The sequence below is a fragment of the Pleurodeles waltl genome, chromosome 4_1, assembly GCF_031143425.1.
Source record: "Pleurodeles waltl isolate 20211129_DDA chromosome 4_1, aPleWal1.hap1.20221129, whole genome shotgun sequence".
NCBI lineage: Eukaryota > Metazoa > Chordata > Amphibia > Caudata > Salamandridae > Pleurodeles > Pleurodeles waltl.
Genome location: NC_090442.1, coordinates 305399626 through 305416508, shown reverse-complemented (window position 1 = coordinate 305416508; position 16883 = coordinate 305399626). Strand labels below are relative to the sequence as shown.

Sequence of the window (16883 nt, the reverse complement as noted above, 5' to 3'; positions counted from 1 at the left end):
GAAGAAATATGGGTGAAATACTAAAGCGCCAACATGCCAAAGGAGAACAGGATGAGTACAGTGAAGGCTACAGTGCCATCTTTCCACAGAAGAGTGAACTAATAACATTAATTTAATTGTGAAGAATGTGAATTGAGCAGTTTTTGAAGTGTTCAGCTAGACAGAGGAATCAGTGTGCAGTCAGTGTACCATCAATCAGTGCACCATTTGAAGGGTCCGGTGAGACGTCACTCACCAGAGAGGCAGATTTTGGGTTTGCTTCCAGAGAACATTTTAATGCTTTGCTGAATTTTTATATCTGATTTCAAATTGTATTGTAAATTTTTGCTCATTCTGTTCCAATTTTGAGTGGATTAGTCAAGAAAATGCTGTTATCTTTGTTGTATGCAATGCAGTGCTGGCTTTAGGGCGGTGCGAGTGGTGAGGCCGCATTGGGTGCTGACCTGGATTGGGGGAGCTGACATCAGAGGGGGCGCTGTGTTTAGCAATAACTTGCGAAACTTGCAATCTAAAAGCACCTGCTGAAAAGTTCCTTGTGCATCCAGCCTTCGGGAAACAATTAAAATGTCAAGATACCTCTTGCGATTAATGCTCCTGCTAGGGAGAGAGATGGCAGTTTTGCCCAGCGGCAGCTTTCACTGACCATAAAGTAGCACAAGGGGTTAATATGCCTGCTGCAAAGAACATAACTGTATTTTATGTGGGTAGCTGAGTGGATTAGTAAAGCCAGCCTTTACAAATGCTTTAAAACAAATCAATGTATGTGAAAGAGGAGCTATGAAGAGATGGGGGACACTTTTGCCGGGTGGTAGTGAGGGAATCTGAGGAGATGGCCATGGGATGGGGGGATTCCCAAACAGACTGTCACACAGGATGCAACCATCGCCAAAGACAGCCCTGATGCAATGTATTGTGTCATTTGAGTCCCTGGTCCGGCAAGAGTGTGCATTATAGGGTGCCCATTTTTGGCATGTGCATGATAGATGTATTGTGTCATTTTAGTTCCTGGTCTTGTGAAAGTATGCAGTAGATGGTGAGTGTTCCTAAGTGTGCAAGAGAAGGCAGTAGAGGGTGAATGTGTAATGCTAGTCCCGTTGCTAATTTCACAAGATGCCCTGTTGTTTCAGGATGCGTGTGAGTTGAAAGAGACCCATTGCTGAGTTCACAAGATGCCCTGTTGTTTTGGGAGGAGTGTGGGTTGAAAGAGACTCGTTGCTAAATTCACAAGATGTCCTGCTGTTTAGGGGGGAGTGTGGGTTGAATGAGACCTGTTGCTAAATTCACAAGGTGCTCTATTGTTTTGGGATGAATGTGGGTTGCAAGAGACCCATTGCTAAATTCATGAGGTTCTCTATTGCCGCAGATTGGATGAGGGTTGAAAGATACCCACTACAAATTTTTATAATGACGGTTGAAAGACACCTTTGCCTTCTGCTTTAGTGAGGGTTGAAAGACACTTATTTTGTTATACACAAGATGTCCTGTTCTGAGCTGAGTTGAGGGAATAAGGATACCTGGAATTCTGAGTTGAGTGAGGGTTTAAAGATACCCATTTTGTGGTTTTGTGGTTCATTTGTTTGTTTCTGCCTTGTGGTGTATGAAGGGTTCAGTGGGACCTGTATATGGATGTGCTTTTGGTTTTGTATGAATTGGGGTGGATGCCACCACTGTGTGAATAATTTATAGGGTTTGAATAATTTATAGGACTTATCAAAGCTAGAGTCTCTTATGTTTCCTATTTGTATTTTATTATTTTCTATCTTATGTTTCCGTTTTTATTATTTTTTAAAGGAAGGAGATATTTTGAATCTGCTGTGCTTGTGATGCATTCTATGCACATCTCCATTGCTTTCTGCTCTGCTCAGTCAGTGCGTGATGTCATGGAATGTTTGTAAGTAACTGGAGAAGTGTGACAGTTAGAGAGAGAGGGCTGAGCAGAGCGGATGCTGCTCCTGGTGGAGTTTCCTTATAAAGTAACTTTTAACTTATCCCATAACCTTTTAAATAAATCTACAATCTCTATCCTACGTGAACTGGCCACCTGACTCCTAATTACAAAGAAAGGATTTTTGATTGCAATACATTTGTTATGCAAATATCAATCAATCAATAAAACATTTATAGAGCACAGCAAATCACTCGTAAGGGTCTCGAGGCGCTGGAGCTGTATGCTGCTACGTGGAGGAATGGTCATTTGAACATCCACGTCTTTAGTTCCCTTCTGAATTGCTGGAGTGATGGTGCAGTCCTGAGGTGCAGGGGGAGGTTGTTCCAAGCCTTGGCTGCCAGTTGGGGGGAAGGAACATCCTCCACTGTTGGCTCAACGGATTTGTGGAGTGTCTGCGAGGGAGAGGGAAGCTGATCGGTGGTGTCTGGTCGGGTGGCCGAAGTATCTCGTCCTTCATTTTGCAGGGCCTTGTAGGTGTGAATTGGCATCTTCAACCGGCATCTCTTCTGAACTGGGAGCCAGTGTAGTTTTTTGAGATGGAGTGTTATGTGGGTCCTTCTGGGGAGGTCGAGTACGAGTCTTGCCACTGAGTTCTGTATTGTCTGGAGTCTCTTCAGAAGACGCGCTGTGATTCCTACATAGAGCATGTTTCAGTGGTCCAGTCTGCTGGTGATGAGGGCCTGCATGATGGTCCTTCTAGTGTCTGCTGGGAGCCACCTGAAGATATTGTGCAGTATGCAAAAGGTGTGGAAGAAGGCAGATGAGACTGCGTCAACTTGTTTCTTCATGGATAGCTTGCTATCCAGGATGATGCTGAGGTTGTGGGCATGGTCTGTTGGGGGGAGAGAGGAGTCCAGCTCTGCGGACCACCATGTGTCCCTACATGGTGAGGTGTTGTTCCCAAAGATGAGGACTTCTGTTTTTTCATTGTTGAGGTTGAGACAGTTGTCTTTCATCCAGTCTGCTACATTCATCATGCATCTGTAGAAGTTAGCTTTTGAGGTGGAGGGATCCTCGGACAGTGAGAGGATGAACTATGTGTTGTTGCCGTCGGAGATGATGTTGAGTCCATGTGATCTGATTGTGACAACCAGGGTGGCCATGTAGGGGTTGAAGAGGGTCGGACTCAGGGAAGATCCTTGGGGGACTCCACAGATGATCTTCTTGGGTTCCGAGGTGAATAGAAGGAGACTAACCGTTTGGGTTCTGGCAGTGAGTTATGAGGCAATCCATTTGATGGCATTTTCTTGAATTCCGATGTAGTGGAGTCTGTTGATCAGGATGTGGTGAGAGACGGTGTCAAATGTGGCGGACAGGTCCAGGAGGATGAGGACTGCTGTTTTCCTATGGTTCATGAGGGCTCTGATGTCATCTGTGGATGCAATGTGGGTTGTCTCTGTGATGTGGTTAGTTCGAAATCCAGATTGGGAGGGGTCCAGGAGGTTGTGATCTTCAAAGTGTTGGGAGAGTTGCTGGTTGAGCACTTTCTCAAGGACTTTTGCTGGATATAGGACCACAGAGATGGGCCAGTAGTTCTTCAATTTTGCAGGGTCGGTAGATGGTTTTTCCAGGACGGGCCTCACTTCAGCATGTTTCCAGACCTCTGGGAAGGTGGCCGCGGTGTTGGAGGTATTCAGGACCTTCCTGTCTTGCTTCTGAGGTTGAAGACATGGTGGGGGCAAGGGTTCGTGGGTGCTCCAGAGTGTATGGAGTTCATGATGGAGATATTGTCTTGTGTGGTGAGGAGTTCCCAGTAGGTAAGAAGGTGTCAGGGGTTCGTGTTTGTGCATGTAAGCTACTTGATGCTGTCTGTGGTGGAGGGCTGATGTTCAAAGTTTTTGTAGATAGCTGAGATCTTGTCAAGGCAGAAGTCTGCAAGTTTGTCTCACAGTTCTTGGGAGGGAGTGATGTCGTTCTTGGTGGCTGTGGAATGCAAATGTTTAGAACATATTTGCCTGAAGGTAATCCGTTATTTTTTTCCAAGGCTGGCTAGCTATTTCTCAAACTGAAATGTCCTGTGAGAGGGGTTCACTCATTGTTATGCTTTAATCCTGTGTATCTGCTAGTTTTTTTTCCTTTTTCTTCAGGATGTTTCAATCTATGGGACTCAGTTAAATGGCCGATTTATTGTGGGAAAACAAAATGTACTCTCATCATAGGGCTGCAATGGGTGTAACTTCTATTAGATGCTTTTTTTGTTTTTATGTAGAAAGCCAAATTAAAACCACTGTTGGATAAACCAGTGCCCACCATCTTTCTCCTAGATTTGTCAATAATTGCTATTCTTTTGAGTTGCATTTACCACTATGAGTCTTGCGTTGATCAAATAAACCTAAACAAATATGATTCACTTTTTGACATGTGGGCTAAGGAGATCACTATGTTTCAGGCACCGACCCTTTTACGTTCAACTAAGACTTTTAATAAGCATTTGTTTCATGACAATTAAATTAAAACCAAATAGATACCATACAGCCCGTATTTTTACCAACCTAAAATGGCTCATTGCATCGTATATTTCCAGGTGTTACAATACACACATGCTGGTTTTCTGTTGCAACTATTTGACTGGGGTCATATAATTTAGACGCTTTCAATCATTTTCGCAAATTAATGAGTTCTGCTATTTGCCTAATGCTTTCTGGGCAGATTATTCACAGGAATCCTAAGAATGACGTCTGTGTGTTTGCACCAAGCACCATTGTGAGGCATCTTGTTTTAATCTGCCAGTTACAGTTGCGACTCGCGGGGCGCGGAAGGGGCGGGGCAGCATGCAGAGAGGAAACATTAATTTTATTTTTTTAAAACACTTACCTGAACACCGTGCGCCGCTCTGCTCTTCTGTCTCATCTGCCTTGTTGCTACAGGCACAGGCTCCCAGCCTGCCCTGCAGCCAATCCTGACCCTGCTCAGAGCAGCATCACGATTGGCTGGGAGCACCCAGTCAGAGTGCTCCCAGGCACACTGGGAGCCTGTGCAGGCTCCCTCCAGCCCGGCAACTGTGTTGCTGGGCTGGAGAGAGCCTACTGTGCATGCGTGTTTGGTGGGCCCGAGACAGCCGGCCAAACATACATGAGCAGTGAGGGGAGTGCAGTGCCCTCCCCCTCACTGTTCGCCACCCCCGTGGCCCCAACCCTTTACCAGAAAACAATAATAAACTCAGTTTATTATCGTTTTCTGGTAAAGGTTTTGCAGCTGCTGGGGGGGGTGACGCTCCTGCGCCTCAATGGAGGAGCCACCCTTGATCAATTTGATGAATGGCCCAAGGCACTGGTTGATAATTATAGGAAGCTGTGTATCTTCATCTGATTTGGCTGTTATTATATGTTGAGTGTACTGTAATGATTTGCTATTCTTCAGTAAGTGCTGAAATATTCGGATAAAAGCATACACACTTTTTACCTTTCTGATCTCCATATCGATATATTTTATTCCAATATTGTTCATCCAGTGGCTGTGCTGATTTGTTGGTGCTTCACTTGTTAATTTTAAAATTAAACTAACTTCAAGGCACCTGAACTGAACTACTGCAAAGCCCTCCTTCAGGGGCATTTAGGCCCATATTTACACTTTTTTGCTCCGCATTTGCGTATTTTTTTGATGCAAAAGTGGCGCAAACTTACTAAATATAATTGTATTTTCTAAATTTGCTCCCATTGATGTAAAAAGATTATGCAAATGCGGCACAAAAAAAGTAGAAATATGGGCCTAAGTTCATTAGTCTAGAGCTATGCCAATGTCTTCAACCCTGCACGACCATACCTATAACCTTTGTTGGCAGAATATACCCCATGGATTGTATTTCAAATGACGTTCACAGGCTTTCAAAGGCAATTGGAAATTCAAACACTTCTACCTATTTCACGTCACTCGTCAGAAAGCTCACAAATACTTACCTAAGATAACCACGCCAGACAAGGCTTTAAAATCAGTGCACTCTTCACTCCTAAACACGATTGATTATTTCTCTTACAGATTCTGCCACTCAGGAAGCCTAACATCTGTGGTCATTCTGAAACTATTGTGACACATTCTGCAAACCATGCCTTACAGAACTGAAAATGTGGGTCTCTCTGCCAGCCTTAGCCTAAGTAGACTTCTTTTCTCACCATCCTTTTCCAGGTATTATGAAATTATATGAAATGTTGACTTATAAAATTCCTCATCAGCACACAAAAAAATAAACATGGTTAAAATGACATTGGAGGCTCCTGGCTACAAAATATGCACCACGGTCTAATATTCATAGTTGTATAGGCTGCAGCTAGACTCAAAGTGAATTCACATTTGGCAAATGGATCCTTGTAATCAAGAACAACACATTGTGGATATAAGGGGCATAGAAAATATCTATTTTTATATCCGCTGCCCTTCACAGTTTTGTCGGAAGACATAATCAAATGTGTGGCGTCCAACTGCATCACAATATTAAGTCAAACTCATGTGCAATGTGTTGACTGGTCTAAAAAGCACCCAGCATAATTGTGCTCATTCTCACCACTTTTGGCAACGGAAGATAGAAACTTTATATCGTTGGGCGACAGAATCTATAGTTATCTCAGGCCTGTTTGAGATATTCCAGACAAATTGAACTTCCTCTATTGCAGTATTGTCTTTCTAACAACTTTTTTAGGAGTATAATTGTAATGATCCTTTGTACTGGCTCGAATGTATACTTTGTTATGTATTTTTACTGTATGTGACTGGGCAGATCAAGACAAGGAAAAAATGAATTTTTACCAGTGCCAGAAATGAACTATTGTCTGAGTAAGCACATGCCTGAGAAAATAAAAATTGTTAGAATAGTTAAATTAACTTACAATATTGCTTGAGTTGGGTTTCATGGACATTGTTCCATAAAGTTCTTCTCCTCTTCTCACAGTCAGGTAGTCTTCTAGGTAGAATACGGTTTGCTTCCAATGCGTGTAAGGAGCATCAGGAGCTGAAACAAAAACATAACATACATGAAGGATCATGACAGAAATAGCCACGTTGTAAGAGTATGCAGTAATGTTTAGTTCCATATATTTCAAGGAAGTAGTTCAAAGTATGGAAAGAATGATCAAAATAGGTACGAAAATGGAAACAGCAACATACAATCCATAGCGTATTTATTTTGAAAGAATCCATATCCATTACTAAGGAAGAAAGAATGTTTGAAACATGGAAAATAGAATTAGAGGATTGAAAATTAACAGAAAGAAAAATTAGAAAAAACTGAGGTGCAAAAAGAGGAGGACCATGTAAAAAATAAAATAATACCCAAGAGAGAGGGGAACATATTTAATGAGGAGGTGCACACCCGTGATGTACATCCCAAACTGTGTCTGGGTGCTTTTCAGCTGACAGCTCAAGGGAACGATGATGGCAGGGCGACCAACGCTAAGGCCAACTGCATTTACTCATCTGTACCATTGGAATTATAACCATTACAGCCTGTTACTTCACCCTCAGTGCCTGCTATTTTGCTTCCCTTCATAGGTTTTACGGGGGCACACTGACATCTTTATAGTATCTTACCTCCCCAGGAACCAGTCTACGACTCTTTGACCCTAAGAAACATGGTCACTCATTCACAGGCCACAAATAGGCATAACACTGTCATTCTCAGTTTCTGTAGGCAAAGAAGTATTGTGTGAAATTCATTATAGTCACTTTAATGTTGTTTACTGAGGTATTAATAAACATATAAGAGAATGAGGTAAAAGCGCAGAGTCCTTTTGGCTATTAAGGCCCATATTTATACTCTGTTTGAACCAAATTTGCGTCATTTAGTTTGACGCTAACCAGGCCGTAGAGCCGGCTAACGTCATTCCATAAATAAGGTGCCCGGCTGGCGCGTTGGAATGGCGTTAGCAGACGGTAAACTTTTTGATGCAAATCTGCCATGGTGCTGATTTGCATCAAAAAGTATAAATCGGGCCTAAGTTTAGATCACAATCGAAGAGCATGTATAGAACATCTTGATAATACAAAGTGCCAGAGTTACTAAGATACTGGTCACAAAAAATGTTCACAAATTGTCACTCAACTTTTTGTGACCAGTTTCTTGTTTTGTGAATCGACCACTGATTGCGCCCCAGAAGCTGTCACCCTGATTCTCAAAGGAGACAGTCTCACGACAGGGCATTTTCCCCTTTGCAAACCAGTTACCATCCCATCTTGGAAGTTGGTAAATTATCCATGGTTTACAACTGGAATTCTGGTCACAAATCTTGATACATATGGTACTGAATCGCAATTTGCAAAAGTCTCCCTAAACAGCCCCTATCTACTTGCGATTCAGTGTCCATTTCTAAACCCACTTTAGTTAGCAGTAAAACTTTTCTGACTCATAAAATGGGTTTAGTGCATAGCGAATAACAGTTTAGCAGTTGTAAGCCGTTTGATTTTGTGAATCAAAGGATATGATGCTGCTAAAACATTTAGGGGCAGATTTATGGAAAGTAGCGCTGCACCGAGTGCAGTGCCACTTTCACTGCGCCCCTTAGCGCCCCCTACGGCCACCATGTGTGCGCCGTATTCAAAATACGGCACTCCATGGTGCATGGTAGGGGGCAATAGCATCATTCAATGTGACGCTATTGATGTACTCTGCAGGAGTAGCGCCCAAATGGTGGCGCTACTTTTGCAGAGTACACAGGGGCTCATGCAAAATAATGGAAGCCCCCTTTCTATGCCTGCTCTGAGCAGGCGTTAAAAGTGCCATAAAAAATGGTGCAAGGAAATCTCACATATTTCCTTGCACCATTTTTTCGGCTCCCCTAATGGGTGAAAGCCCCATTTGCACACATTATACCTGGCACAGGCATAATTTTTTACATTAATGTGACCCAACGAGGCCGAAATCCTCGCGCGGTATTTAGAGGGTGGCGCAATGCATGCATTGCACCACTCTGTAACTCTTTGGGGTACATTATGCCTGCGCCAGCTTCTGATATGCTAACACCTTCCCTTTTTACCTACATTTTGCCAACTTTAGTTTGCTTCATATTGCCCCAGATGTCAGTGTACAAAGAACTGTCATTGTTAGAATGTGTGGAATGTTTTGGCAACAACTAGGGAGCTAATGCTCTGCAATATTCAGCCAAAGGGTGCTTGAAGGGTTAGCCTTGATGTAGCTACTTTGTTTGTGTCAGTCTCATTGCAAAGTCATTTACTTTTTCCAATAGGTATTTTTTCAAGCCTATACTCCTTACTTTGTCTTCAAACAGGTACCTTCACCAGGGCATCATCATGTGGGCATTTCAGAGTTGTGACATTGGTAGGTATCTGATGCAGTTCCGACATACGAAGTGGACAAGGATTGTTCCAGGAAATGTAGGTCACAGATTTGGGGTGTACAAGACCTGTGCCAAAGCAGCTTGAACAGTATTTGGGTGGAAGGTCAGAAGTGCACATTAGACTTGTTTAGTCAGCATGCCACAGTGATCTGATACACTTTTCCTAAAGAGTAGAGAAGGTCTCCACCTGTCCTGTCCAGACATCTGAATCTGGCCTTCAGGAGCCCAAAAGCCCACCCCACTACACACTGTGTTCTTCCATGGGCCTCATTGAAGCGAACTTCCCCTGGCATAGTTGAATTCCTTTTTGGCCTCAATAACCAAGGACAGTTTGGATATGCAGAGTCTCCTGTTAAGGAATGGGACATATGTGCAACAATGAGTCGCTCTTTTCTGGATTGTAGTTCCAGACATTGCACACACACAAACAGGACAGGTATGAGCTTACCAACCACCCAAGCCCTCTCTGGGTATAGCTGTGACATTAGCTGGGGTGTAGTGCTGTTCCACATTATGAAGAAATCATGGGCTGAAACTGGATAACAGTGCACAGGCACTGTGAAATGTTAAGATCTGCCAAATGGACAACTTGTACGTTGATGGAATGAAAGTTCTTTGTGTTGCGGTATACTTGTTCATTGGCATGTGGTGGGACCAAGCCAACATGTGTGCCATTAATGGCCCCCACCACATGCGGAATACTTGCAAAACCATAAACGTCAGCCTTCACGTAGGCTAAAACCTGATGTCGGTGAAACTGGATGTAGTTGTCCAGGTGTTTCAACATTGCTAAGAGTACATCGTTCAACACCAGACTGAACATTGGTTGAGACATGCCAGTTGATAGGGCTTCTCTATGATGGAAGGACCCTGTTGCTAGGAAGTGCATGACATGTACATGGGTGCCATGCTGGTTGGATAACTAATAGATGGCATCAGATCTGACTCCAACTGACGACATAAGTCCACTATTGTTTGTAGATTCAGATGATACAGGAGGGTTATGTGGCGTTCTTCCATGGTCTGAAGCTTTGGCAGTGGACAGTAGAAAGGTGGCAGCCGCATCCTCCCTCTCCCTGGGTACTTATGTATGACATGAAATGCAATCCAACATTAGTCATAGTGTCCACAGCAACATATATAATACATGTCAATGGTATCATGTGACTAGGCATTTCAGAAGGGATAGACATGCAACCAGGACACATCACAGCTGCAAAGTACACATGGGTCACATGTGACTCCCATGGGTTTCCATACGTTTGTCCACAACATGTATCTGGACCAAACTCAAAAATGTGCATCACAATGGCCCCTAGAAATGTGACTGGATATCCTGAACGCAAAAATGACCTTCAGTGGTGGTGGACTGTGCCCCACTGTTAAATGCCATCTGTGTCCGGCAACATACTACAATGGTGTTTGATTGGTATGACGTACATGACAAGATCAAGCGCGTGTTGGTGAGCTCAAAAAACATTTTCGGAGGTATAACACAGTTTGTGAAGCCCAATACCGCATTTGAGGCCTCTAAAATGACAGCTGCTTCACCTACTCCACTGGACATTAGGAACCACCCTTGACCACCAGCGGAAGTCGTCATGGCGGTAGGGGGATGCATCTGTGGCGGACTGAGCCATATGTTGTTGCCAGTGGGGGACTTGGGCCAATGGCTGTGTCAGCCATCGGTGATGACCGCGGAAGTGAATGCCATTTTTTGCAAATTCACTCACTTGACTCCTGACACTTCTGCCAGCAAGACCTCCACGACCTGAGCTGCTGTGTACCAAATATGCGAGCAATCTACATGTCAAGCAGGTGATGGTGCCCCTGCCTTCTTTCCAGAGGAGCTGGAGACGCTAGTGGATGAGGTCCTCCCCTTCTATGAACAGCTCTGTGGTGCACCAGATGGGCAGGAAGGTATCTCATGTGCACACTTTGTCTCTATTTCACCATCCTTTCCCTCCTCACAGGCTACAATGTGGCCATATGTGCCAGCTTGGCTACTAATGTGCCTGTAGTTGCAGTCTGTGTGGCATCAATGGGAGGGTCAATGTTCAGGTATTGGTTGCCAGTGCTGTATATTAAGTACATTCACATTGTGTTGTGTGTGATTTTGGGGTTCCTTGATCATCCTTGTAATGGATGCACATAACTAAGTGAGGAGACATTAGTGCCATCCGCTGCCCCCCGCTTTCCTCATGAATGTTGTATATGTCTGACAACATGTATGTGCATTACAGCATGAGTTGAATATGCATGTTGAGTGAGTCAGTTGTGAGCAATGTGAACAATGTGTATGTTGCCACAGAGATTTCTTCACACGTCTGCCCTTGCTAGACTGTTGTTTGGACGGCATATCATGACTCACTCTTCCCTTCAGCTTGCCACACACAACACGTGCCAAATTGCTGATGGCTACATGATGTACTGTCATGCATGGAAGTGATGGGAATGTAGCGTCATATAGGTTCTGTATCCTCACCCTGCAGAGACCATGGCCTGACCCAAGTATCTCCTAGTCAAGGCTTGGGTGGAGTCACTGTGGCTATACAGCTGTGGCACTGTACAGCAAATGATCCTGTCATGTTGGCAATATGAGGCTCTTCTATAAAATCCTGCCCAGAAGGCCTCATTCCTTTGATTAGATTAGGCATGGGTCCAGAGGTGAGTCACTGATCTAGTCCAATTGTGCAATTAGAATCATTGTCAATGTGTGTCTTTAACTCATGACAGACCCCTTACTCCCACAGTCCTGTTGTCACCTTCACACAGCTCATATTTGTCTTGTACAGGCTTATTGCATACATGACATCCCCACAGTGCAGATGGTGTATTGGTTCCGGGGTGGCATGATGAATGAATCTGTAGTTTGGTCACATAGCAGAAACTGCACAATTCATGCCTTTGTTTGTTGTATGCTATCTCTGTAGGATGGACACATATGTCCAAAAGCAGGTTCTGTGGTACAGGAACATAACACAGAACCACACCCCCTGCAGCGGCATGAGTCTGCATTTGTTAGGCCACATGTCCACACATGGACACCATGCCAGTCCCTTCATTGTTACCCATGTGTGACGTTTCATTTTGCAATCTGGTCTATTCATGTCTAAAGAATTTACCCTTCAGAAGCCAGAGAGGTGTGATGTGTCACATAGTGGCTCACATCTAAGTCAGGTTGCTAGAGCATATCACACATGATGTCAGTAAGCTTGCTTAGTCATTGTAGGGCCTGAGCAGTGTGGTGGTTTGATCTACAGATTGGGAAATTTATGTCTGTAGTCACGTCCCTGTACTTATTGGCTTGTATGTGTCACACCTGGGGAGTACTGACAAATAGGAAACTTCTAGCTTGATGTTACCGACATGTATGTGTCCCAACCATTTGTAATGAGACTTGTGAACATGATTGCTTGATTTGTCTTTTGTATTCATGCAGGTCAATACCCATCAAAAGAAGGGACTATGGAGAGACATCGTCAAGAAGGTGTGGACCCTGGAGGTCCACAGCTGGCAGAGCTCCCACTGCAGAAAAAGGTGGGAGGACCTGAGACACTGGGTCCAGATAATCATGGAGGGCCAGCTCCTCCCAACATGGGTAGGGTGCCCGTCGGACCATGACCCCCCGCAATGACCTGCATCTGGTGCTGGTCTATCCGGAGCTTGATGGGCTTTTGAGGGCAGCACAGTAGGCACAAGGGGGTGAGTGCTGGGCATATTCCTGTCTTCCCATTGCCAAGTGATTGAGTCAGGTTCTGACAGCTTCCCTGACAATTAGGGATGAGCCACGTGTTACAAAGTAGTTGGGTGATTGTTTGTGTAGCCATGTCGTGTGTTGTATATGTGCCTTACCTATTGTCCCAGGGACCTGGGACACAACTGGGTGGAATCCAGGAACCACATGCTCTGCGTGGACGACACATGGCAGTGTACATTGATCAATCAAGTACTGTTTGTTGTTGTAGTGTGTGTAGTTTCAATGTAACAGACAACTACTCCTAAATATATCATGCCAAAGGTAAGTAGGTGATGGATATGTGTCCTCTGCCATGTGTCTGGGCAAATGTGTACGTAGGCATCTGCCGCCCAGAAGCTAGTTGTCTTTATCGTATGATGGGTGCTGGTGCCTCACTGCAGTCTGTAATGTGAAGGTGTCTAACAAACATGTGACAGGACTTACATTGTTCTTTGGATGCACCTAAGGATCACTACTTTCCCGTGGTAAGTGAGGAATGTCCATTGACATGATTTATGTGCCATCACTGTTGCCAACAATCCTTGTGCCTACATTTCAGCATGTGTCCCTTTCTCTTTTGCAAAACATTTGTAAGCTACAGTTTTTTGCATGGTATACCTCTGTTGATGGGATGATGTCTATTTTCCCTCACCTATATGTGCATGGCAAATTGTTTGTAGAATAGTACATTTCATATTGTGCCACAGACAGGAGTGTGTCACCATTGTTTATTGGCTCACGCATACCCTCACCCATCAGATCATGTCATTTGGCATGTACAACTGCAGAAGCAATAAGGGACATGACAGGTAGGCCTAGAGTTTAGAGCCACAATGTGAATATTGATGCCCTTGATGTGGCATCATGTGGAAAACTGCACTACACATGTGCAATGGGTTTATGCCCTGACTGTTTGTCAGCATCATGAAGTGACTTGCAGTTAGTTTGAAATCACATTTGTGTGAGTACCTCCATTCATCCACAGACATCTGGGTTTGTAGGGCTAAAATGGAAACAGTGGTGTAGCTTCCCATTGGGCAACATGTTGAGGGCCTTCTACAAGAACTGGCAAATCTCATGGCCTCGACAAACATACAAAGGACCAATGGCTTCTACTGATGCACTCAGAGTATGTCAATGTAGAGGGTGCCAGACATTAGTGGTGATTACCCTAAGTATTGCTAATTCATTGTGTTGTGTAGTTTGAGGGCATTTTTCCCTGACGTATTGCACACATTATGTCTATAGTTTCTATTTCCATGACACATGAGTGGCCTATCTGAGCAACATTAATACTACCTCCATGACTCTTTTGGGACAACTATCACTTGGTGAAGTGTGGATTGTTGATATGTTTCCAGTGGGACATGAGTATTTCCATGTAACCTTCTCTAGGATGTTGTACTTTTGTCCTCAACATGGTATACTTTTGTAGCATTATTTCCTATTGTTTAGTCATCATGTATGTGACAAATATGTGTATGACCTTGTGTGGGCTGTGAAAATGCATTTAGCATTGGCCTACAATTGTATCCCAACAGGTGACTGAGGTCTGTTCCATGGAGCAAAGGTTTGAGGGTGATATTGTCTCCTACTTTATGAATGGGTATTGTGATTGCACAACTTCAGCCATGCAATTGTAGTTGTCTGAGATCCAGATTTTCCTGTGGGCAACTGTTGACAGTTGGCATGCATGCATATGGTATTGCACATGTATGGCCCACTTAGGTGGAGTTTTTTGCTGGGGCCTACTTAACATCATGATAAAGTGTGCTAATCAGAGCTGTTGTTTAAATGTGATCATGGACATGTGATGACCCTATTTCTGTTGGTATTTGCAGCATCTGCACTGGCAGGCAAAGAAGACGGGGCACAGCCAAGTGGGGAAGCATCTGGCCCTGGGACCTCGGGTCAAGACACCACCGACACAGAGGGACCACCTGGCCTGGAGGGCAGAGGAAATGCCATGGGGGAAACCGGGACATCCTCCTCATCATTGGATTCTTCCTATAGTAGATACTTCCTAGTGGTGGCAGATCCATCGGGTATCCTCCTGTATCATCCTTTTCTGGCACCCCTGTTCTATCGCAACCCTCCCTGTTGCGCCCCACACAGTTGCCTGTGCCCGTTCACCCAAGAGGGTGGGCTTCTCCTTTGCTGCAGGCACCACCGCCTCAGCCCCTGTTACACATGCTGCCCTCAATAAGGAGGCTATTGACCTCCTGAGAAGTATCTCTGTGGGTCAGTCAGCCATCGTGAATGCCATCCAGGGTTTGGCAACCCAGCTAAAACAGACCAACACATTCCTGGAAGGCATTCATAATGCAATGGCTGCCCTACAGAGATCTTTTCAGGCTCTGACCTCCTCACTGACTGCAACCAGTCACCTCTCACCTTCTGTCCCCCTCCACCTCCCTCTTCCAAATCCCCCTTTCTCCACCTAACCAATGCACACAAACATCTGTAAGCATACACATCAACACACAAGAGCAGCACGCACAAACACAAGTACGCCAAAACACACCAGCACGTAAGCAAACAACAGCCACCCACAGACACAACAGTCACCACTTCCCTAGACACCCCCAGAATTACACACAAAACATCTAGCATACCCACATGTACCACACCAACAGTCAGTGACACACCCAGCACACCCATCATATCTGCAGACACCACACCAGCAGACCCACAGACATCGACAAGCACCATACCACCAGACACCACAACTACAGACACATAGATATCCAGTGCATTCAGCATACTCACAGGCACCACCCCAACAGACACACACACATCCACCACTCCGTCCTTTAGCACCTCCACCTCCCGGACCTCCAAGACACACAAATACACTCACTCGCCCACCCAACAGACACCACACAAACATACCTCCCAGAAGCACACACCCACGACATCACCACCAACACAGCTGACAACCACTCCCTCAACCTCCAAATCCTGACCTCCCCCTTCTGATGACCATCCCTAAAAATCTTTTTTTATTGGACCTTAACCTTTCCCCTCCTCCCTCCACCCCGTCCCAAACCCAAGAGGCCCCTCCCAGCTCCCAGTCCCCCCTTCCACCTCCAAGGCCTCCCCTGTTCCCTCCTGCAAGCACCCATACCTCTCCCTCCAAGAAGAAGCCCACACCTCCCAAAAAGCAGACTACCCCTCCAAAGCCCAAGATCAAACCGCCCCTCCCAAATCTGACCACTCCCCAAGGATGATCCCTGAGGTGCCTGCCTGCCCCCTTGATGCCCCTTCCTGTGGAGGTTCCATGGCAGTTAGGAGTCAAGTGAGGACACCATGCAGTGCCTGTGCATAAAACTATGAACTGGCCAATGGCCTTGGACTTTGAAAGGTTACCTACAACATTTGTTTTTTGGGGGGATAGGGGTACCCATTTACCCTGCAATTCCTTTACTACCATAATGTTGTTCCTGAGTGACGTGTGTTGTGTGCCTAAAGTTGTGTGTGTTTAAGCCTGCTTGCTGATCCATTTACTGTTGTTTGAAGTATCTGACTTTGTGGGCAGTGCTCGAGTCCCCCAACATAAGGGTATATGTTGAGTGAATGGATATGTGGGTGTAAATGCAATGGTGGTGTCATGGCATTGTGAACTGTTTGTTATGGTAAGTATTTTATCTTTGCTGTCCAATGGGAGCATGTATGGTGTTAGACTTGTCCCCCTGATATGGATTATGTATTCATCTGATGTGTGTCAGCTTGAGTTTTGTTTTTGCAGACATGGAGTGTGTTCAGTTGTGCTATCTCTGTGTGTGCCTTGCAGCTGGTTCCTATAGAGGCATGTCCCATGCATTTGGAGTTGTATGTGCTTTGTTGACTAGCACCCCCCATTGAACAGGTAGGCATGTCATTTGGGTTTAGTATTGTTTGTCCCTGAGACACA

The 16883-nt window shown here is 44.8% G+C and overlaps 1 protein-coding gene across 1 annotated transcript in view; it reads right to left on the bottom strand.

Moving 5' to 3' along the window:
- Nucleotides 1-16883, bottom strand: part of PRMT8 (protein arginine methyltransferase 8) — an 880536-nt gene that overhangs the window by 24975 nt on the left and 838678 nt on the right. Inside the window, exon 9 of the mRNA XM_069230053.1 lies at nt 6769-6890. Within this exon, the coding sequence (XP_069086154.1) occupies nt 6769-6890 (122 nt within the window). The remainder of the gene's footprint in view (nt 1-6768; nt 6891-16883) is intronic.